The sequence below is a fragment of the Rhinatrema bivittatum genome, chromosome 5 (assembly GCF_901001135.1).
Source record: "Rhinatrema bivittatum chromosome 5, aRhiBiv1.1, whole genome shotgun sequence".
NCBI classification, from domain to species: domain Eukaryota; kingdom Metazoa; phylum Chordata; class Amphibia; order Gymnophiona; family Rhinatrematidae; genus Rhinatrema; species Rhinatrema bivittatum.
In genome coordinates this window covers 166,672,043-166,697,467 of record NC_042619.1, presented here as the reverse complement: position 1 = coordinate 166,697,467, position 25,425 = coordinate 166,672,043, and the positions used below count along the sequence as shown (strand labels likewise).

The window sequence follows — 25,425 nt, the reverse complement described above, 5'->3', positions numbered from 1 at the left end:
ATACCATTGAATTGCACATGTAACTCCTTTTAAAATTACCTCCTAAGTGGTTAATTTTCAAAAGGATTCACACATGTAATTATAACTATTATTGCAGCAATTTTCAAAAGCCTTTTATCCATGTAAAGTGAACTTACATGGGTAAATCCTATGAACAATTCAATGACAAATGATATTCCAGGGACTGGAATGTCCCTGGAGGTACTGCACTACCTCTTCGCTCCAGGAGTCTTCAGAGTTCCAGTACTTCGCTTCTTCAAGGCCTTCATGTTCCTTGTTCTTCGTGGGAACTCCTCTATATTCTTCGTTGCATGTTCCTGGTCTCTAGATGGTCTCTATGTCTTTTACATGTTCCTGATGTCTAGTTCTTGATGTTCCAGTCCTCATTGCAAAGTCCCACCTTCCAGGTCTTTGCTCTTATCCACTCCTCCAGGAGTGACAGCGACATGGTCCATGACCAGCCCACAAGGCCTGTCTTCTTAGCTGATCAAGCCTCCAGAAGTCCCTTGTTTTTAAATGCCGGGGTCCCATCCCTGATTCTGAGTACCTGAGTCCATAAATCCTGTTCCTGGTCTTTGTAGCTCCTTGCCCAGATTCCGTCTATGCCCAGGTCTCAAGTCCAAAGTCTGCTCCACCATCAGCATGGTCCGCAACCAGCCCACGAGTGGTGTAGGGTGCAATGGAACTCTCCCAGAGCCTTCGTCATGTTTCCAGTGCCAAGTTTTCATCATGTTCCAAGCTCAAAGTCTGCTCCACATTTGGTTTGGTCCGCAATCAGCCCCACGGGCTGTGTAAGGTGTGCTGTGGTGTAGGGCTCAATCTGCACCTAAGCCTAAACCTGAACCTGAATCCTGAACCTGAAACTGAATGAACCTGAGTCTGAATCTGAAACCGGAACCTGAATCTGAAACCTGAACCTGAGTCTTTGTGTAGTTCCAAGCCTTCAGTGCCTTCGTCTATGTTCCAAGTCTTCAGTGCCTTCATCTAAATTCTTGTATCCAGAAGCATCTTCTGTCCTCGACCTCCATTCTGACGCACAAGCCATTCCCAAGTGGCAGGTCTGAAAAGGTTTTCGAGTGGCCAGAGTACCACCCCAGAAACCAGCATTGCGTTGCTGGGTCTCACTCCTGTACATGCAGGTTTATTGGAGTCTCCAAGTGTTCCAAGTCTCCAAGTGCTTCCAAGCTTTTATCTAGCCCGTACCCTTATGCGCTCGTCTACCCACGGCGTGTACCTTGGAGCCTTGCCCTGGAGTTGTGCTGTGGTCCAAGGGCTTATGCTCTCTCCCGACAAGCAGGCCCCAAGCCTGCATGCAACAGATTGTGAAGGCCTCGTGTCTCTCAACAGATAGCAAGGCCCCTGATCGTAACAGTCTGGCAGCCATTAAGAACCAGTAAACAATCATCCTGACCAAATAGTCTGATAGGGCCTGGCAAAATACATCATTACTTGTGCAGCCATTGCATCACATCTCTGCCCTGGGGTCCAGAAGGACAGGGTGGCCTACCAGATGCATGAACACCCTTATTTTTAGCAGCATCTGAGTGGTATCACCTATTAACCAGGGGCAACTATGACCAGCTCAGGCTTGCCCTTGTCCCTTATCGCAATGACACAAAATACAACAAACAGTCAGATGCTGCTTGATTGATTGGAAATATATAAGGCCACAACTTTATTAATGACTTTACAAAAGAATCCACTTAGATACTCATGCCCTCCTATCGGTCTACCTAGCTGCTCCCCCTTCCCTAGCTTAGTAAAGGGGACTAGGATGGCGGAGCCAAAGTAGAGGGCATACATAGGATTATCATCACTGGAACAATCAGCCTGTATTGGGTAAGCTAGACTGTGGTCATCTCCAAGAGTCAGATCTTGTCTGGGTGCTACCAGCAAGACTGTTGTGTTCAAACAAGGCTGCCTGTGCTCCAAGCTGTGGTAAAGACCACATGGTGGGTCCCTGTTCTACTGGTACCAAGTTATCCCAGATGGAAGACAGACCCTGGTCATTCTTGAGAATTTCTTTGTCAATGCCCTATCTCTTAACCATACTAGTGGGTACTGGTCTGCCATCACACTGAATTCAATCAAGCCCACATCTAAGCCCCTACATTTCAGTACCTTTACCATAGGGACTGATTTGCCTATGTAACAAGCTTACCTGGATCCTTCCAAACCAACTAGAAGCTGTGCCTGACATAGATGAGGACTCTAAACAGAAAATTCTAGTAAGACCCTTTTTGGACACACTAAGGGGTTCATTTATCAAAATGCTATAAGGCATTTTTGCATGCATTAAGGGCTTATCATATGTGAAAAGCGCTGTTAACGCATGCAATAGCACCATATCATATGGTGTGATGTAAATCTGAAAAAGAGGGGGAATTAGGGGTGGGCTTACCATTTTGCAAAGTCCTATTGCATGGCTTTAATGCCAATTTTAGCTACACCTTTTTCCCTTTTTCAATAGTGTTAAGCTGTGTGAAAGGTTGCATTAAGGCTTCATTGTATTTTGTAATGTGTTCTCAAAGGCCTATTTTAGTAGTTTTGAACCTCCTGGAGCACCAGCCTAAGGGGGTCATTTATAAAAAATGCGATAAGGCATTTTCGCATGTGTTAAGGGCTTATCGCATGCGAAAAGCCCCGTTAACGCATGCGATAGGCCTTTAACACATGCGATAAGCCCTTAACGCATGCGAAAACGTGTTTACCGCATGCGATCGCACCATATCGTATGGTGCGATGCAAATTCCAAAAATAGGAGGAGTTAGGGGTGGAGAGTGGGCTGGGTTAGCCTGCCTGTGAAGAGCTATTGCACAGCCATAATGCTGATTTTAACAACACCTCTTTGGATTGTGTTAGGCTGTGTGATAGCTGCTGTGACCATGCGGTAAGGTTTCATTGCCATTTGTGATGTCTCCTGTAAGTCTGATTTCAGCTGAATTCACAAGTTCAGAGCCTTGGGGGAGAGAGAGAGAGTGAGAGAGTGAGAGAGAGAGCAAGCCTGGCCATAATATCATGGCCCATAGGTAGGTATTTGTATCCCTATGGTAGGGCCACCTAGTAACTTGAGGTGGGGATTAGGTAAGAGTGTAGGGGGTTAGGGGCCACTTTGACATTCTACGTGACACCTACGGAGAGAACAGTGGTCTCTTGTGAAGATTTGATGGCCTTCGGAGTGAGGAAACTCACTCCAAGATGAGATTTGGGCAAGGTTCTCTCAACCTAGTTTGATGGACTCTCTACCTGGGTAACATCAAGCTAGGTTGAGAGAACCTTGCCCAAATCTCATCTTGGAGTGAGTTTCCTCACTCCAAAGGCCAGAAAATCTTCACAAGAGACCACTGTTCTCTCCGTAGGTGTCACGTAGAATGTCAAAGTGGCCCCTAAACCCCTACACTCTTACCTAATCCCCACCTCGAGTTACTAGGTGGCCCTACCATAGGGATACAAATACCTACCTATGTCAAAACACAGATGCATTGGCATTATTGGTTATTATTGGTTATGGACCACAAGATGCAGGTTCTAGTCAGCCCAAATGTAATAAGCTGCATAGCAGGGAATTCACCAAACATAGGAAGCATTACTTGAAGCAGCAATAATGCAGGAGTTCATTCCCATACTGAGAGACAGAACGAGTCTCCCCACACACATAAGGGCCAGTCATTCTCAAAGAAAATTAGGGGTACTATTTCTTTTCTTGCAAAATAGCAAAACAAAAACTGAATTATCAAGAGTCTCCTGATTTGAGCCTAGGTACTCCGCTAATATATTACTACTACTTTGAGTGCTTTACCTAACAGTGGAATGAAGACTATTGAATATTGGTTGGCAGTGTCCCTGCATTGGATCACTAGTATTAACTATGTTTATACTATGCATACTAACCAAATCATTTTTATATAAACAATAATAATGTTATGAAGAAATGACCTAACTGGACCAGGAATTGTCACCTACCCTTGGGTCCCACAGATTTACCCACTTGGGCCAGGCAGGCTGGCCTTATGGTAGTCCATGTGGCCATGCAGGCCAATGGGATCCAACAAGCTGTACCATATTCTGTGCAGCCATTGCATCTCAACTTCTCCCCAGGATCTGGTGAGTGTGGGGTGGGCCAGCCACCCAGTGCATGGATGCCCCAGTTATTTGTGGTGCTCATGCACATGAACATCTAGGATGTATCACATGAGAAAGTATAACTGTATTTAATAGAGCTGTGCAAGAAACATGAATACTGTTTTAACAAAATCTTGCTGCTAAGGCAACTGCCATCTTTACTCAATTCAGCAGTGTTCATGTACATGCTTCTTCTTCATCAGGAACAAACAATTAGTAACAAATGAAAGAGATCATTACATCAAGTGCCCTTTTAGATCACCCCAATTAAAACTTTAGTTTAGCTGTATTTTAATTTTAAGATACCAAATTCTAATTTTCTGCTCTGATTGCTCTTGTTGACTTATCTTTCAAAGATGTACTCTCAGCTCAATGTCTAGAGATTATTTAGCAAGATGCCAATGTTGGCACCACTTAATGTGTTGATTGGTTGTATTATCAGTAGCTGTTTAAAATAAATTACTATTAAACCATTATTGTCCTTGGCTGACAAAACACAATATTTTGCTGTTCTTTAAATATAAAACAGTCATTGTGAATACTTAGAAAAAATGTAACTACAACACTACTTTGTATATAATTTTTCTTGGTACACTTTTACATTTCTTTTTAATATTTCATTATTGTTTATTTACAATTATATTGAATGAGTTGTTGAGAACATAATAGATTGCTTTAACAGGCTTACTTATATTTAATATCTATAAAATATTATTTTTTTTGGATTTAAAACCCACTAAGGAATACTTATATTTTATACTCATAAAAGATTTATATTTAGAAATTAAACTGGAATATATCAGCAAAGGGCAAAAATTATCCTATACAGATAAACAGACACATATTTAAAAATGGTGTTCCTGCCAAATATAAGGTAGTGAATAGGAGAAGAATTAATATTATATTAAATATGTGTTCATCTGCACAGCATAAAGGCTATTAAAATGCAAGTATCTTCAAAAACTATTAGCACACTTAAGAGGAAATACTTCTTTTAAATCTATATAAAGATTCCTAAATCCTTCAGGTGGATCATCTGCAGAGAATAAAGTTTTTAATGACTTGTGATCAGGCCACTTGCTCCTGCTGTGTACAATGGTAAAGTCAGTAGTGAACTTGGTTGTAACGTTGGAAAATACTATAACCAAAATAATAGCATCTTGTCTTTTTGATGCTATTAGGAAACAGAACTTTAGGAAAATCCCAAAGATCTATATTTTTAAAACTAGTTCAAATCATTGATTATGTTTTAACAACACACTAAATCGTAGCACATAAGTAGTATCATCATTTTTTGAAGGTGCATGCAATCCAATCTTTGTTCTGATAGGAATAAAACTATACAATAGTTTTGAATACCTGATCTAATGGATAGAAGAGTAGGGAGGATAGAGTTTCTCATGCCAGATATATGTTTTGGATAAAAGTACGACAAAGTGCAAAAGGTCTGCGAGTTCAGTTTGCTTTCACATATTTTAAATAATACAGTTTTGGTCAAAGTATTTTGCCTGAAAGTACTAAGTTTAAGAATGAACCAAATGTGTTTCTACTTGTGACCCTGATCTTAGTATTATAATAAAGGTATGCTAAGCAAGTATATTACATAACCATATTTAGAAAAAAATCATTCTGTCTACCTGCTCCTTCTTGTCTACTGCCACAGATAAACAGGGGCAAACTTGCTTGCAAAAAGTTAAAAAATGTACACAACTTTGAATAAGGTTTAATCTATAAAAATACTGTTCACATGGGATGGTTTTGTAGATTTTTTATAGTTTTAGAAATTGGCAGGATAACTATTATCCCATCAATCAGCTCTTTGCTATTAATGTCCCTATTTTGCTGCATTTCATTAATTTGCATTTTCTGATATATTAGTCAGGACCTAAATTTAGATTCTCAATATATACCAGTGCTGCATAGCACTGTGTTTGGCTAATTTGGCAACCAACTGTGCAAGCAAATGACGTGCGGGCTATTTACACTCATTTTGCTATATTTTTGCATGAAATTTAAACTGTGATTGATGCCCAAAGTTCACTGATTTCAGAGTGGTTTTTGATTACTAAGAGATTCTAACAACTACAGTCAAACAAAAACAGCCTAAAACAGCACATTAGGTCATAATTTACATCTTTTTAAGACAATTGTTGCTTTTATATGATAGAAAACATGCCTTAAATATGGTATAGTTCTGTATTAGATTTAAAAGGATACTTAGCAGCATGGCTGCACTGCTGTATATACCTAGTAGATTCAGTTTTTCAGATAAGTTTATTTGGGTAACTTTCGGACTGCCTTGCGGTAAACCAGATTTATTTGGATATCTTGTTCAGTATCAGAATTATCTGGATAAATTATCCAGCTAAATTTGGCCAGCCCCTGGAATGTCTCCAATATATTCAGGTTATGTTTTATCCTGCTAACATCATACCTGGATAAATCGGACCTTTTCTTTCTATTATATTAGTCATTATGTAAGGGATTTCCCTCCACAGTTGATGAAGACAGAGGGCACACTTCTTTTTTTATGACTTTACTCTGGGCTATAATGGAGGTGTAATCCTGGTCAACTCCAGTAGTCTCTATCTCCACAACTGCGGACACATGAAGAGGATGATAGCTCCCAGAGTCAGGGTGCGGCTACAACCTGGTTGAGTCCTTGGGACAACAACCTCTAGGGGTTGATTTTTTTCAGTGGAAGCATTTCTTCCTGGGGTTTCCCTGGTTGAGCTTTGGGTGGCTTGCAGTCTATGGATCCCGCAGACAATTATTCCTGGATCCTGCAGGAACTATGCAGCTCTTAAACTAAGAGAAAAGAAAACTAAAAAAAAAAAAAAAGAGCCAGCAGGACTGCTCTCTCTGTCTTCCTTACTCCTCCCCCACCCCTCCTTTCTCTGTTTGTTGCTGGTCCAAAAATAAAAAAAAACCTAGCCAAAGCTCACTAGCTTAACAAACAAAAGTGGAAGGAAACCGGGAGTGCATTAGCAGCCAGCAGAGGCATCCCCGGCGATGGTGAGTAGCAGCTATACCGTTTGTTGCTTGGGGGTGGGAAGCCTATCATTGGAAACACTGCTTCAGTGACAAGGCTGAGAACTGAAAGCATTCTCAGTCTGCTGCAGTGCAGCTGAGAGAGGACAGGGGCAAGGATCTCTTGTTTACTGTGGAGAAAGGGAAGTTTACTCAGCCTGGCAACATTTCCTTTTTTTCCTGTGGGCTCCCTCAGGTTTCGCAGCTATCCTAGAGGGAGGAAGTGTTACAATTGTGGACCCTTGGACCGGCTGAGACAGTTGGTGGTATGCCGTGGGGGTCCACGGCGAGGGTCACAGCCGGGAGGCAGCTTGGAGGAGACTCGGAAGAGGCTTCACCACTGGAAGTCCGAGGTCCCCCCAGGAGGAGCCCATAGAGACCCGGACCTCTTGGACTTAGGTGGGACCCTATGCGACCAAGGATCCAGGCGGTGGCCGAAGAGATGGATGAAAGACGGCTGGGCCCAGGAAGCCAAAGAGTCTTCACCCTCGGAAGCCCGCGGCTCCCCCAGGAGGAGCCCGTGAGAGCCCGAGCCGCTGGGACTTAGGAGAATCCTCTGGGCCAGCACGTACTGGATACCTGAGATGGTGGAAGAGGCTGAAGTCAGCGTCCAAGAGCGAAGCCGGGTCAGAAGCCAGAAGTCAGAGATCCAAATCAAAGCCAGGGACGAAAGCTGAAGATGGAGTCATGGGACGGAGCTGGGTCGAAAGCCAGGAGTCAGAAGTCAATGCCAAAACCAGGAGCGGAAGCTGAGAACATAGTCAGGAGACGAAGCCGAGACAGATGCCAGAAGTCAGAAGACAATACCAGAACCAGGAGCGGAAGCCGAAAACTTAGTCAGGAGAAAGCCAGGGCAGGAGCCAGAAGACAGGATGATCAGGACATACTGCAGCAACTAAAGACACAGAAGACTGTGGAACCTCGTTGCAAGGCGAGGTTCTGTTGTAGCTGCTGGGTTTAAATAACCCGGCAGCATCTGACGTCATCCGGGGAGCTGTCCAGCGATTCCTGCGCTGGCCCCTTTAAATGCTGAGCCCCTGGCGCGTGCGAGAGCCTATGGTGCGGGGCCAGCCCCGGGCCATCGACGGCGTCTCCCTCTCAAGGGGAGCACCGCTGTAGGCCGCGATCCCGGCCTGGCCGGCCGTCGAAGATTTCCTGCAGCTTGACTGGGCCCATGAAGATCTCCTGATGCCGGGCCGCGCTGCGAGGTAGGTGGAGGTCCCGGGGCACGATCTGGGACCGTAACAGAAAGTGTGTAATGTGTGGGGCCAAGCTGGTCCAGAGTATTACAGAATCCTTCTGCCCTGTCTATGAAGGGAAGCCAGGTAGAAAGATGCAGGAAGACAATGGGAGCTTAGCCCCTCAGCCAAGGAAATAGCAATTGAGAGCAGATTCCCTGATCGAGTCAGGAGTGCTGCTGTTGGAGCAAGGCAGCCCTGGTCCTGAGAAGGAGGGGAGGGAGGGAGTGAACCCTCCTCTCTTTGAATCCATGCTGGTTGGTAGCCCTGGTGGGGGTCTCTGGTGGGGTGTGCTTGCCCCCTCGAAGGGCCCAAGGAGAGCACTAAGAAACACAGCAGAAAACTTTTCCTACAGATTTTATTGTGGCCATGCATAGACTTAGCCAGATAAGTGCTGACATTTGGACTTATCTGGTTAAGTTAATCAGATAAGTTAGACCTGCCACAGTGTAGGTTTAATTTATTCGGCTATATCTTATCTAGCTAAGTAGCAACAAATATGGGGATATTCAGCAGCATAGCCATCCTGCTGAATATCCCATGTTTAAGTTAGCCAGATAAGTTTTATCTGACTAACAATCATAAACATTTTTTTCTGAATATCTACCTCTTAGTGTCTGTGCTCATAAAAGAGGGGCTACTGTAAGTAACAGTTTTGTCATTCTTGTATTATAAAACACCTCCCCTCAATCATGATTAATGAGAATAAACTCTTTATAAAATTGTCATTATGGAGGGGTGACATGATGCGAAGCTAGAGAGAAGATGCAGCTGAATCGCGCTCCCCTTGCAATTCTTAAAACATCCTGTAAATCTCTCTGGTCCGGCTAAAAGTGATGACTACAACAGTCAAAGAGACACAAAAGAGATCTTTGCCTGCATACTGGGCAGACAAAAAGCCTCTGCAGCCAAGGAAAAAAAGCTACCGGTAACGGATATCTCCGTCTCGGGAGACAAATTGATTTCAGAGGAGGAATGGCTGCTCCCAGCTACACCACTCGACATAACTAAGCAATTACTCGAGATGTTTGAGAAATTTTCGGAAAAGATTATCTCAGACATTAATGCTAAGCTAGTGGTGGTGGTGGAAAAAGTGGCACAGCTGGTGTCTACTGTACAAGATAACAGCATTTGTATCACAGAAGCAGAAAGCCACATGGAGGAGCTGGAATTGTCTCTAACAGAGGCCCATAAGAAAGTGGATGTTCTCAAATGCAAATTGCTGACTATGGAAGAAAAATTTGATGACCTGGAGAATCGCAGTCGGAGGAAAAATATCAGAATAGTTGTAATTCCTGAACTATCGGAGGGCCTTGATGCAGTGTATTTTTTTCTCTAGCTGGATTCCAAAATGTTTGGGCCTGGAGAGCAAAGATGGCCGCATCAAGTTAGAACGAGCACACCAGGCCCTTGCACCCCCCCCCCCCCCCATGTCAGGGGGTAGGCCCTGAGCGATAATCCTACAATTCCACCATTATATAGACAAAGTTACAGTCCTGGATAAGGCCCGGGCGTTAAAATCAATTATTTACTAGAATAAGATTTTTTTCTTCTCAGACTTTTCCCAGCAAGTGCAAAAAAAAGAGCGGGCTTCACAGAAGTGAAGCGTCAGCTGCACCAGCTAGGCTTACAATACGCATTATTATATCCAGCTTGATTATGTGTTACAGTAAACAATCACACTCATATCTTTGATTCTGTTGCTGCGACTCAACGATTTTTACAAAATCTGTGCGGCTTGTCCCCTAGAGGTGATGCAGAACAAATCAGTGAATGGTCAGAGCCATGAGAGGTAGTAAGTGGCTGGACAAGTTTGCTGGATCAATTTGTCTAGTGGCTGTAAATGTTTTGGCAAGGGGAAGCTCTTAGCTAGTAAGTGACCCTATTTTGCTTTTTTGGACATTTGCATTATGAGGTTTCCTACTGGGGAGTAAGGAAATATGGAGGTCATTCGCAGATGGACCAAATAATTTTTCTACAGTCCCTATCCTGCATGCTCCTGTTAACTCATCCACATGGGAGAGGGCATGAAGTGAACACTGTAGTCCCTGGTTTTATTAGGCCCTTTTTTGAGGATGCGGCAGCAGAACTAACACATCTCAGCATTGCCTGGTCTCCTGAGAATGACTTGGCAAATTGGACAGCAGTCCACACGAGCCTGTCTTTCATACACTTGACTAGGCATGAACAAGAAAGCTGCTTGAACTTCTATGCAGAGTATATTAAATTCCCTAGGCGGTCCGACCTGGATTGTGGATCGGAGACCAAAGTTTATTATTTCTAGTATGCATCGTTAAATGGATCGATTGAAGATATTCATCCGTTGTTTGCTCCAACATTAGAATTTTAGATCAACACCGTTTTCTTTGGAACTTTTATTTAGATAGAAGAGGGAAATGGGAAATGGGAAATAGGCTGGGGGGATCGAAAGGGGAAAGTTTAGTTTTCAGAGTGGCCTCTACGGGGGCTAAATATCCCAGTGTTTTGGGAGGGTAGAGACCTTTTTTTTTTTTGTTGGGCTGCACAGGTTTATAGTAGGAGACTCTGGACTCAGTTTAGGTCTCTGGGATGTCTTCCTGCTTTCAAAATACAAATTTTTATACCCCTACTTGGTGGAGGTGCTTCCACAGGGTGAAGCTTTAGAAAGGTTAGTGAGTCAAGATAACCTGAGCGGGGCAGAGAGGGTGTAAAGGGGAGGGTTACAGGACTTAGAGGGGTAGTAGCACTGTTGAGAGGTACTATATAACAATAAGCGGGTATAAATTGAGTTTTGTTTTGAGTGGTTTGCGGGGTCAGTTGGGTTTACCTATTGTAATTCAGGTTGTGTTTGAAAAAAGAACATGGTACTCTATCTGGATGGATGATATGGTTATACTGGATCTGTCCATGCTGCCGATGTACATGTATTACCCTAGCGTTTCACAATACTCTGTAATACATTATGATGTCTGTAATATAGATGTCTCATGACTTAAAGATCATTTCTCTGAATGTGCGGGGAATTTCTTCTCCAATAAAAAGATCTAGAATCTTGCAATTTCTTAAAAACAAGTATGCCACACTGGCTTTTTTTGCAGGAGACACACTTAGTCACCATAGAACATGAAAAACTAAAGAGGTCATGGCTGGGGCAGATTTTCGCTGCTTCTTACTTTTCTTATAGTAGAGGGATTTGCATTTTAATTCACAAGGATACTCCTTTACACATACATTGTTCCAGTTGTGACCCTGGAGGTCACTATGTCATTTTAGAGGGGAGTCTATATGGAAAGACAATGACACTGGTAACAGTCTATGGACCAAATAGTGGTCAACTTGAGTTTTACTGGGCATTGCAATATAATTTGCTGGGATATGATACTTCAAATGTGTGTATTGGGGAGATTGGAACTGGTGTGTAAACCAGTTGGTGGATCGTTCAGGGAATACAAAGTTAAGTTATGAGACTGGGGGGGGGGGGGGCCTTGGAAATTTCATGCAACTGTTTCAATTGGTAGATATCTGGATGGAACAACATACTAATAGCTGAGATTACACTTTCTATTCCCCCAGACATCACACTTACAGCCGTATCAAATATATTCTATGTAATGGGTTATTTTCATCATCTGTCTCCAATACTGAAATTTTACCCTGTACAATCTCAGATCAGCATGCAGTGGAGGTAGAGTTTGATATGTACCCATCTCTTGGGAGATTCAAACCTTGGAGATTTAATACGTCATTGCTAAGGGACAAACATTTTATGCAAAAAGTAAAGACAGCAATTCAGGATTATGAGGGTCATAACCCAGCTGATGCTTGTACCCCTACTCTAAGATGGGAGGCTCTCAAGGCGGTTGTGAGAGGGGTCATTATTTCCCATGTTAGTTTTGTCAACCGCCAGCGAAAACAAAAATATAGAGAGTTGGAGAGTCAAATAAAACTGTTAGAACAGAGGCATAAATCCATGGGCTCCCCTAAAACTCTGAAAGAATTAACTCTAGCAAGAGACACTTTAAAACAACTAGAGGTTGTCAAAATAGAAAAAACGCTGAGATATTCTAAACAATATTGGTATGAGCATGGGCGGCAAGTAGGCTCGCTTTTGTCCAAATTAGTCCAAGTACGATCCCAGTCATTGCCGATATATGGGATTTGGGATCAATCTGGTGATATCAAGTATTTACCTGAAGATATTAATAAGCAATTTGCTTCGTATTTTGCTACATTTTACAAAGCCCAGCTTGCTCAAGATCAGGAGGAGGTAGTAGCCTTTTTGGAACCCTTGGGGCAGATTTTCAAAACGTTACGCTCATAAATCCCCGGGACGCATGTAAATCCCGGGGCTTCGAGAAAGGGGAGGGGACGGGGCAGGCCGGGGGGAGGCGTGTGGCTGTTCCGGGAGATCACGTGCCGGCAGGGTGCCAGCACGCAACCTGCACCTGCTCATAGCAGGTGCAAAAGGTAAGACAAAGATTTGGGGGGTTAGGATAAGGCTAGGGGACAGGAAGTTTAGAGGAAGGGGTAGGAAGTTTAGTATAGGGATAGGGAACTGCAGAAGGCTGTGGGCTTCGGCACGCGCAGGTTGCACAAATGTGCACCCCCTTGCGCACGCCGACCCCCAATTTTATAACATGCATGCACTGGCACATGCATGCTATAAAATAACGTGTCCATGTGTGCGCACCGGGTAACACAAGTGCAAGTTTTGAAAATCTACCTCTTTAGGCTTCAATCGTCTTTCCCCTGAAGATGCGTTGAGTTGGTATCTCCTATAACAGCAGATGAGATATTATATGCAATGAAAAGGATGGCAGGGGGAAAAGCCCAGGTCCAGATGGCTTTCCTATCAAGTTTTATAAAGCTTTTGCAGACCAGGTTGTTCCACATTTTCAAGAGGTGTTTAATTACTTGTGCACTCCTGGGGCGGATTTGGGCACCGTATCTGAAGCACTGATAGTTTTGATATATAAAAAAACAAAAGACCCCCTAGATTGCTCTTTATATAGGCCGATCTCCTTGATTAATGCGGTGAAGATACTGCAACTTAGGATAGAAGATATTATGCCTGAATTAATTCACTCAGAACAAGTGGGATTTATCAAGGGGAGCCTCTCTACTAATAATACACGGCGATTATTTAATATCCTGAATATGGCTAGTAAAAAAAAGATTGGGGTAACAATAGTGTCCATGGATGCCGATAAAGCCTTCGACCACGTCTCCTGGCCATTTATGTTTACAGTACTTCGTCATTTTCATTTCCCCAAAGTTTTGTATCCTGGGTTCGGGAGTTATACACGGATTCAAGGGCATGGGTGTTGTCTGGAGGAGTAGTTTCTGACTCTTTTGGTATAGAGAGGGGCACTAGACAAGACTGCCCCCTCTTACCCTTATTATTTGACTTGCTAATAGAGCCTCTTGCACAAGTGGTTCGGATATCTCAACTGATACATGGCTTTTCGATGGGCAACAGGTCCCACAAAATATCTTTATATGCCCATGATACATTATTCTTTCTGACTGATGTCTCTAGCTCCACTGCAGCGCTACGTAAGCTTTTGGATCTATATGGCTCCTTGTCTGGATATACTGTTAATTATAAATCTGAAATTCTGCTAATCGCATTGGAGAAACAAAACATATGTGGCATATATTTCTTGCAAAGAGTTCATAGAGGGTTATGATACCTGGGTTTATGGATACCAAAAAATGTTTCAAAATTGTATAAGAATAATTATGCACCATGGTTTATGATTTGCAAAGATTTAGATAATTGGAAGTAGCTACCCATCTCTTTATTAAGATGGCAGTATTACCTTGCTTAATTTACTTATTTATGCACCTACCCTGCGATATCCTCCTATTGGTGTTTAAGACCTTTAAAAGTGCCCTCGTAAGTTTCTTATGGCAAGGGAAACTGCCCCAGTTAAAATACTCTGAATTAATAAAACATAGGAATATGGCTAGACTAGGTTTTCCAGAGTTTAAATGGTATTATTGGGCCTGCCAGATTGCCTGTTTAAGGGAATGGGGAGGAATTGACCCACCACCAGCATGGTTAGAAATAGAAAACCGGCTGCTAGAGGTTACAGCTTGACGTCTCTTCGTTATATGTCTCCTACCTCGAACACACTCAGGTCTGCTATGAGAGATAACAACATAGTAGCCCATACTTTGAGGATCTGGTACAATGGCTTATGAAGGTGCCTGAGGGCTCCCACTCATATATGATCCCTTTATGGGATAACTCACAGCTGTCACAGTGTACATTTTATCCTAATATGGTGAGATGGGGATGAGAGGTTTAAAACATCTAGGACAGAAAACTAAAATCTTTTACAGACTTGGTGGAGGAATTTCAAATTTTGCCTTCCACCAGGTATTTATATATGCAGCTAGGTAGGGACATCACTAAGAAAATGGATGCCAGAGTAATTCAGGAATAATGTACTGAGGTGGAAGGTGTGATGTGCTGTAAACTATGGGCTCGGCACTAAAATTCTGTCTTATATGTCTCAATTCGGGCTGGGTCTGGAGAGCAAGAGATATCAAATGCTTTTATTTGAACCTGGAATGCCGATTTGGGAACGGATTTGGTAGAGGAAATATAGGAAAATCATTTGGAAAAGATCTCGAAAGATAACTATATGTGGGAAAGGGCAAGAATTATTATTTAAATTATTACACCACATGTATCAAACCCCTGTGCATTTAGCCCAATTCCCAGTGTCATGGGAAAGGAATGTTGGAGAGGATGTGGCCGTGATGGAACATACATGCACATGTGATGGGAGTGTTGCCATGTCCAGTCCTTTTGGGCAGAAATAATGTCCTATATTGAACAAATTTGTAATCAGCGACTGGTTTTGACTCCTGCCCTGGGGTTAGTAGGCTGGTGGCCAAATAGATCCAACATGCGGGGACACCATTTGTTAGTAGGTCACCTACTGCATGCAGCTCGCCTCACTCTAGCCCAATTTTGAAAATGATCCCCTGTGGTAGATGGTTGGAAGATCAAGGTAGCAGAGGTAGATTTTGAAAACTTGACATGTACATTAAATAAAAAAATGGATTATTATGATACAGTCTGAAAACCTTATTGGGATTGGTGAACTCAATACAAATAAATAAATCAGACCAGTAAACAGGAGTGAGAGAAAGATGGGGCCCATACATTTCATCATTTTCATAGGTTTTGAACATGTTCATATTGTATTGTTTACAAATATACTTACAAATAATTTATGAAAAGTATCACATGAACAGTTTGGCTTACTGGAATAAATAATTACACACTTTTCTTCACCACCTCTACTGGTACAGAAATAATCCTCATTCAATACCATTTTAGGTCATGAACTCATGAACAGTCAGAAAGAAAGGTGTGTAATCACTTTGTCTAGGAGTTGTATTATGAATGATTTACAGAGGATTTATAAATCATTTATTAGCATATTTCCCTTACTGAATATTTTATGCAAACAGTACAGCATTGAATACAATTTCTCAAAAAACGTATTACTTAAAGGGGATGTTTAAATATTTTTAAAGTATTTTACATATGATATGTTCATTCAGAAAATCGCCATAGGAAAAAACAATACCAGTGGCACAATTTAATGAAAATTAATAGATTCCTTATGAGGAATTTGAACACAGTTATTAGTAGAATCTAATAATTCCTTCAAATGTTTATTGGTGTTAGAGTAAGGAATACTTTAACTGCTTGTTTGTGAAGAATGTACTTTTCTGGGTGCCTTTAATATTAGATAATGTTAACAACTTTCATTTTATTTGTCCTATTAGTACTGCAGCAGCTTTAAAATAACTATTTATTACTACAGGTTTTGCCTCAGAAAAGCATTATGATCTGTCACATTATTTAGTAATAAAAAAGCACTAGCAAAGAATCATTTTAAATACACCTATGTCACTTTCATCCAAGTCTCTATTACAGTTCAATAATATCCATCTGACTTTTATTTCATAACTAATCTGGTTGTGCTGATGCCTTTAAAAACTAAACGGTTCCAAGAGCACTCACTAAATGAGAAAAACAATGTTATGAACAAATTGTGCTAGCAGGGTTTAGTAATATGTATAAATCTATGACTGGCACTGGTTTTGCCCTAAATATTGGGCTTCAGGAAGGCCTACCTGGATGTTAGTCAGAAGTGTCTCTATGGAAGATAGCCCATCAGGGAAAAGGAAAGGAGATGGGAAGCCAGGAGGTAATGGTTGCCCATGCCCAGATAGGGAAAGTTTGTCAAAGCAGTCTCTTGTGATTGGTGTTGAGAGCGGGGTCTCATCTGTATGTGATTGAAACAAAAATATAGAACAAGTTACGCTTGTCTGTTTTTATTAGACCTCAGTAATGGCTTCCCTAGTGGTTTCCAGAACATTTATTGCAAATTGGTTCCTGCTATCAGGAGAAAATGCTTTCTGCTGAATTTTCTTTAATGAAAAAGCTGTGGAGATACAAGAAGATAACATTAATGAGTAACTTTATAAGCCTTTTAAATGCAGTCTCTAATGAGACTGAGTTTACAGTGCCATAGAACCTTTTTTATAAACAAATATTATCTCATATATACTTGTAATAATATATTCAGGCAGATTTTATGGATACCTTCCCAATTATCTCATTTTAGTTTGTGTTCTATTTAGATTCACAACAGAATATTATCTTACTTAAGATACATTTTGAATAAGACAATATCTTGTTCTTTACTGCCCATTCAATTAAGATTTCCCCTCCTACAAAAGATTTAAACAACATTATTAGTTTCTAGAAAGTGATGCAGAATTACATTTCTTTCTTAATTTTCAAATATAATAAAACTTCAATTGCTTCTGACATAAAATAGTTTTGGAGCAAAACCAGAAATGTTTGACATGGTTAAAATCAAAAACCTATTCTTTTGTTCTTGAATGTTCTTATTAGCAAAGGTATGACAAGCATAATACAAATGTGTGTGACATCACAGTGAAAACAATATGTCACAATTAAAAGTGTTTCAGTACTAGTCTATGACCCTTTCCAAAGTACTAATTTGCAAAACAGGATATAAAAAAAACAATACAAAGAGAGTGGGGAAACCTTTTTGAAACAACAGCAATGTAAATTTGTTTACTTTGTAAGTGACCTTGCTAATATTAAAAAATTAACTGGGAAAATATTAGTATTACATTAGGATAATTTGCACCATTCATCATCTTTCTAAATGCAAGTACTTGTTCTTTCCTGAAGACATAGGTATTATGTGCACAACTCACTCACATTGAGGCAGAAAAAGAGGCCATGGTGAATAACTATTTGGAAAAACCAGAAAATTTAAAAAAGTATACATATATAATTTTTTTAAGTTATTATTTAAAGCTGCAAGGAAAAGATGAACAAGGGTTTGAATAGTACTGAACTGGGAATACTGAGCATATAATAAAGCATTTCAAGCTTGCCTTGTTCTGAGATGCTGAATGCATTAGCTGCCTCATTTCTCTATGCATGAGCCTGATTAATCCTTATTAGAAATGCAAAATAGCTTGAGTGACACATGTCACATTTAGGAAAGGTGGGGAAACCATAAGGGTGTGCAAACTGTGATGTCAGCAGAAGCTAAGGACTAGAAGCCAAATACTCTTGCCCACACTTAAGTTTCCATATTGCCTTATTTTCATACTTTCTGAAATTACATTTATTTTTTGCAGCTTATCTAAAACAAGCATCTAGGCAGTAATTATAAAACAGCAATTGAAAAGCATAAATAAACAATATCTAATCATATAATACATCTTAGCAAAATAGATTCTTCATTGAACACAACTAAAATCCAGAATAAAAAATAATATAATAATTAGTATCTTAAAATCTGTAATACAGCTAATACCTGCAAATCAGAGGGCCATTACAACTGGAAAATATCCTGTAAACCTTTACAAATATAAAAATAAAGGCCTTCCGACCCAGAAATATCCAGGTCAGTTAAAAACAAAAGTAACAGGCCTAAAAAGCTAAACTTAGTAGTGCAAATAACATATACTGTTGAGACTGTCCAACGTCAGGGAAATGACAGCTAGTTTGGAAAAGTTGAGGCCAATAACCAGGTCTTAGTTGCTTTCCTAAAGTACAATAAATTCACTGTCAACTGTGCTTCTTTAGGAAGTTGGTTCCATATAACAGGAGTTGCAAAAGAGAAATATCTATTGTGGGTTCCCAAATGGCATACCTCCTTTGAGGATGAACTTGCAAGTGGCCTCTTGGGAAGACATAAGTGCTTTAGCTGGCATGCACTGTTGCAATTTTTCAGTAAAATAGCCAGATGCCTGTCCATGCAGAGCTTTAATAGTCAAGCTTAGTAATTTAAATTTGGCTCTAAATTCAACTGGGAGCCAGTGAAGATTTTTTAAAATGGGTTTGATATGACCCCTCAACTTTTTCTTAAGGACATTGAGGGCAGCTGCATTATGGACCAATTGTAATATCTGCAAATTTCTTGGTAGTAATCCTATATGTAGCGAATTACAGTAATCCAGACCGGCCAAAATAAATGCATCCACAATCTTGAGCAAATCATTTTCTGAAAGAAACAGACATAATAGGAGGATACGATGAAATTGGAGAAAGACCAAATTAATAACTGATAAGATCTGAGGTTCCTTGGGATGGGTGGCATCTAGGATGAACCCCAAAATGTACCTTTGAACTAAAAGCAAAAGGTATACCATCTAACTATGGCGAAAACAGAGGTGGCATAGAGGGTTTTGTAACCCAAATTATCTTAGTCTTTATTGGGTCAATTTAACCTCTAGACTTATCATTTTGCTATGAAATTGCGAAAAATAGCACCTGCAATAAAAAAGTGTGTGGTTAAGGTAATTTTCCAGATACTGCATTACATAGCTATTTTACTGCAATGTGTGTTAAATTTATCACACCTGCAATATTTTCACATTGCAAGCTGTAGAGAGAAAGACAGAGAGAGAGGGGGAGAAAGAGAGAGAGAGAGAGACTCTTCATGATGCTCTTATATAATTAAACTATTTATACCACTATAAGATGGGCAACTAGTAACTCGGGGTGAGGTTTGATGCACTCTCTACCTAGCTGCTATCAAACTAGGTTGACAGTAAAATGTACAAATTTCATCTTTGTGTACCTTTCATCATTCCAAATCACATAAAATCTTCACTGATGTCTACTGTGGTGTTCGAAACTCTGACCATGCATGTAAAACTGGCTCCCAAAACCTAGCCCACCACCAAAACCTAACCTTGAGTTCAGAATGGCCCCTCTTATAGTGGTATAAGATGTTGCCTAATATGTGTGCTTCCCCAGAGGTGCTCTCTCTCTCTCTCTTTCTCTCTCACTCTGTCTCTATCTCGCCTCCCTGAAATGGAGTTTGCCATAAAGCCAGGAAAATGTGTAGTTATTTCCGGTGTTAAATCCCATGATACTGTTACACTATCATATGCAATGTTTAGCACCCCTCATTTTCATAAACTTCTTCCATTTGACTAACTTTGCATACGCATCTCTCAATGAATTATTTATTGCAGGCGTTAGGGCTCTAATGTCATAATGCGATTTGAAAAATGACCCCCTAAGTATGTTCACATGTAACCATTCAGTTACTTTCCTCAGACAGTCAATGCACTTAGCCAAAGCCTCTTGGAGGATGATATTCAGTGCTACTTAGCTTGATAAGTGGTGACTTATCCGGTTAAGTCACGGTGGCTGAGTATCCGTCTGCAGTCAGTGGTCACCATTTAGCCTGACAAGTACTTATTCAGCTAAGAAATTAGCCCAATAAGTGATGGGTGGACTGTGGGTAGATTGGGAAAGAGCTACTTAGCTGGTTAACTTAGCCGGATAAATTCCAATATTCTGACTTATCTGGTTACGTTGACTGTATAGTTAAACCTGCTCAATAGCAGGTCTAATGTTAGCTGGATAAGATTTATCTGGCTAGCTAGCAACTTTTATAGGGGTATTCAGCTGGTTATGTCTTATCTGGCCAACTTGCTTATCCAACTAACAGGGTCATTCATCAAAATGTGTTATGGCGTTAACGTATGTGATAACTGTGTTACTGCACAGAGTGAATGCAAATTTTTTGAAGGGCGGGATTGAGGAGGGGTTAATTAAAATGAGGGGCAATATTGCACTCAGTGATAGCATAATGCATGCTATTGCACAATTTTAATGTCAGAAATAATTACACTTTTTTTCCTGGCATCTCTCGCCCTAGCTTGACAGTACCCTGCTATAGTGTCCATCAGGCTAGGGCGAGATGACATAGTAGAAATCTCAACTTTGTGAAACTTTCCTCACTCCAAATGACGTCAGATCTTCACTGAGGTGTACTGTGCTGTTTGTACATCTCACTCTGCATGTAAAACTGGCCCCTAAACCCTAAACCTCCACCAACACCTCACCTCGAGCTATTAGATAGCCCTCCTATAGAGACATAAATAGTTGAGTAATATAACAGCCTTAAAAATTCTCATTCTCTCTCTCTCTTTCTCTCAAAACAGAAGTATTGTGGGGTATAAAACGTTTACTGCACCCCATGATACTACCTATGCAAAGCCCAATGTTAGCAGCAGTGTGGTAATTCTAAAATTACCATAAGCATGGCCCTTCTTCTTACCACAGGTGTTATTATAGCATTTTAATGAATCTGGGGAAAGTTTGAATATTGAGCTCTTGATGATTAAACTGAAGGAGAACACAGAGATGGATATCGTCAGTATATAAAAAGTTTGCATCTTGCAAACTCAAGTAAGATTCCTACAGATCTCATGTATATATTAAACAAGATTCCCTCAGTGGTGTCTACTCTGTTGCAGAACTTAGGGTCATTCACAAAAAGACAACTCTTCCTTCTAACCCCAGTGCAATACTGCACATAGAGATATCGAATAGATCCAGTCCCAGAATTGATGTCTGAGACATTCCACTAATCACCTCTCTCTCCTCAGACAAATTCCCATTTACCACAATTCCTTGTGTCTATCAGCCAACCAATTTCTAATCCAGTCCACCACCTTGGGATCCTCTCTTAGGATACACATTTAATTCATGAGACCCTTATGGTCATTACTTGTTGCCAAGGATGTGTTGAGTGGCTTGTTTCTGCAATCCAAGCTCTGCTGCAGGATGTATGGTAGATGTTTCAGGTGCACGTGCTTAGTATGCTTTAGGAAAAGATATGACCTCCTTTATGTATGTTCTAAATTGACACTTGAAATGTAACAATTGATTTTTGGTTTCATAGTTGATTATGTTTGCTGCAATGAGGCTGGACAGTTATAGACCCTACATGTCATGTTGCTTCCACTGGAAGCAGGAAATTTTCTGGTGTGATGGAGCTCTGGCCAGAAACCATCAGGGATGGACCCTGAAGGATTTAAGACCATGATTAATTATTCATATTTAGCTCATGCCTTTTCAATTGTACCTCAAGGGAAGTTAAATTCAGGAACAGTAGGAGACTGCAGAAATGTATCCAGGATATGTGAAACACTGGAGAGATCTTTGTTTCCTTTCCTTTCACAAAGAAGTTGCAAAAAGAATTAATCTATACCATTTGCAACTGAAACTGTGGAACTGATGGTATTTTTCAAAAGAGAAGTGTTACGATGTGCTGCAGGAGTTGTGATAATTGGCCGGTAACTTTCAAATTGGCACATGGGCACACACTGGCACATACATCGGCCTGCACCCAGGGATGCAGCCATTTTATAACATAAGTGCACATATGTGTGCATCTTATAAACTAGCCTGGCTGCAGGCACATGTGCTGAAGTTTAAGTGGGCCCAAAATAAGTGCGCGCAAATGCTACTTCTACCATATAAATCAGGGGATTATAAAAGAGGTGCGCACTGATGCTATTCCCAGTTTTATAAGATCATCCCCAGCTCACCCAGTTAAGAGATAATTCCTCCAACTCCCCACCCTAGTGCAATAGCCTTCACTCCCCCCCAGTTAGACCTGACCCTTAAAACCCTACAGATCTTCCTATTTTTATTTTTTAACTTAAATGTGGCAGGGGGCCACATGTAAATATTTACACACACATCTCAGGTACATGTCCCAAAACTTTCATGCTCTGTCCACACCTCACCCCTTTATGAAAACTTCCGAGATGTGCACGCTCCGGCAGATATGTGCGTATCTCAACAGCTTTTAAAATCTCCTCGGCACGCTTGAACCTGACATATTCACGCATCCATTAATTAATGTGTGCATCAGGCTTTTAAAATTCACCTTTTATATCTTTAAAAGGAGTAAGAAAGAGATCCAAAATAAGACTTTTTTCCATCTCAGAAATATTTTTTTCCGTTTTCTTTGCAATGGAGTCAGAGAAGAGGTCAGCAATCCCTGGCATATGTGCAACCAAAAACCTCCCTCCCATCAAGCAGCTCCCTTTGCAGTACCAGCACTACACTTGTTTTCAAAATTTGTAGGATGCATCTGTTAATATCACGATATTGGAGGCAGTCCACTAGTTCTGAATATGTGAAGCTGGCATTCCAGAAGAAGCGATGTTGTCAGCAAATGACATGCTGAATGGCTAAAGGAGCCAGGTTTTATACTGTCTCTCATACATCAAGGATATAGGACTTTTTTTTTGAAACCGTGCTCCTTGAAGCAGTGCTAAGCATGCCAATATTTCCTTCTCATAGCATTTAACTTTCAAAAGGGAAACTATGATATAATGAGGAAAATAGGGAAAATAGGGAAAAACTGAAAAGAGAAGCTGCCAATGTTAAGAGTTTACAGCAGGCATGGACCTTGTTTAAAAATACCATCTTGGAAGCCCAGACCAGATGTATTCCATGAATTTCAAAAGGTGGAAAGAAGGCTAAATGACTACCAACATGCTAAAAGGTGAGGTGAGAGAGGCTATAATAGCTAAAATAACATCTTTTAAAAAATGGAAAAGGGATGTTTTTATTTTCTTTAATTGATGTATATTCCATCTTTCAGCCATTTCAAAGCAGAATACATTCAGGTACTGAAGGATCGGAATGAAGAAAACAGGAAACAGTATAAGTACTGGCAGTTAGATGCACAGCATTGATATGAAAGGAAAAGAGAATTTGAATAGAAGCTTGCCATAGAAGCACAAACTCATAATAAAACCTTTTTCAGATACATTCAAAACAAAAAGCCTGTGAGGGAGTCAGTTGGACCATTAAATTATCAGGGGATAAAAGGAATACTTAGGGAAGATAAGGCTTCAGTCTTTACTGAGGAAGCTATATGGGAGATACCCATACCAGAATTGATATTTAAAGGTGACAATTCAGAGGAAGTGAAACAAATCTCAGTGACCCTGGAAGATGTAATAAGGCAAATTGACAAACTAAAGAATAGCAAATCATCTATACCAAATGGTATACATCTCAGAGTGTTAAAAGATCTGCAAAATGAAATTGCAAATATACTATTAATAATTTGGTAACTATCTTTAGAATCATCTACGAAACTTGAAGATTGGAGGGTTGCCAACATAATGCCAATTTTTAAAAAGGGTTCCATGTATGATCCAGGAAACTACAAACCAGTGAGTCTGATGTCAGTGTCAAGCATAATGGTGCAAACCATCATAAAGAACAAAATTACTGCACATACAGATAGCCATAATTTAAGAGGATAAAGCCACATGGAATTAGGAAAGAGAAGTCTTGCCTTACCAATCTGCTACAATTTTTTGAAGGCATAAATAAACATGTGGATAAAGATGAGGCCAGTTAATATAGTGTATTTGGATTTTCAAAAAAGGTTTGACAAAGTCTCTCATGACAGATTTCTGAGGATAGGTGGGAATGTCCTGTTGTGGATTGGAACAGGTTAAACGCTAGAAAATAGAGAGTAGGGCTAAATCGCCAATTTTCTCCATGGAGAAAGGTGACTAATGGAGTACCCAATGGATCTATTCTGGGACCACTGCTTTTTAACATACTTACAAATAACCTGGAAATGGGAACGAGTAAGGTGATTAAATTTGCAAATGACAGAAAATTATTCAAAGTGGTTAAATCACAAGAGAATTGTGAGAAATTGCAAGAAAACTTTGCAAGACTAGGAGACTGGCATACAAATGGCAGATGACATTTAATGTGGACAACTGCAAAGTGATGCACTTTGGGAAGAGCAATCTAAAGTATATCTACAAAATGCAAGGTTCCATGTTAAGAGTCACTTCTCAGGAAAAGCAAATAGGCATCATTGTGGATAAAATGTTGAATTCCTCTGCTTAGTGTGCAGCAGCCAAGAAAGCAAATAGAATGCTAGGAATTATTAGGATAGGAATGGAGAATAAAACAGAGAGTAACAAAATGTCTCTGTATTACTCCATGGTGCAATTACATCTTGAATGTTGTGTGTAGTTCTGGTCACTGCATCTCAAAGAAGATATAGCAGAATTAGAAAAGGTACAGAGAAGGTCAACGAAAATGATATAAGGGATGGAACAATTTCCTTATGAGGAAAAGCTAAACAGGTTAGGGCTCTTCAGCTTGGAGAAGAGATGGATGAGGGGAGATATGATAGAGGTCTATAAAATAATGGGTGGAATGGAATAGGTAAACAGAAATCAGTTGTTTATTCTTTCAAAAAATACAAAAAGTAGAGGACATGCAATGACCATACTAAGTAGTACATTTAAAACAAATAGGAGAAAATATATTTTTTCTGAATGCATAATTAAGCTTTGGAATTGGTTGCCAGAGGATGTGGTGAAAGCTGTTAGTGCAGCTATATTTAAAAAAGATTTGGACAAGTTCCTGGAGGAAATGTCCATAAACCATTATTAAGGTAGACTTGGGGAAATCCACTGCTTTTCGCTAAGATAAACAGTATGGAATCTATTTACCTTTTGAAATCCTGCCAGATGTTTGTGACCTAGACTGGCCACTGTTGAAAACAGGGTACTGGGCTTGATGTACCTTTGGTTTAACTCAGTATGGAAAATCTTAAGTTCTTATGTCCCTCTGAGATACTGAGAAAAGAGTGACATAAGCTGGCTCCCAAGATTTTGC

General features: G+C 40.4%; 1 protein-coding gene across 7 annotated transcripts in view; it reads right to left on the bottom strand.

The window, feature by feature from the left end:
• The window catches only part of DACH1 (dachshund family transcription factor 1), a 1,193,143-nt gene that overhangs the window by 140,331 nt on the left and 1,027,387 nt on the right, over nucleotides 1-25,425 (bottom strand). For all 7 annotated transcript variants that reach the window (XM_029603010.1, XM_029603012.1, XM_029603015.1 and 4 more), the window contains one exon: nucleotides 16,533-16,684. In XM_029603010.1, coding sequence (XP_029458870.1) covers nucleotides 16,533-16,684 — 152 coding nt within the window. The remainder of the gene's footprint in view (nucleotides 1-16,532; nucleotides 16,685-25,425) is intronic.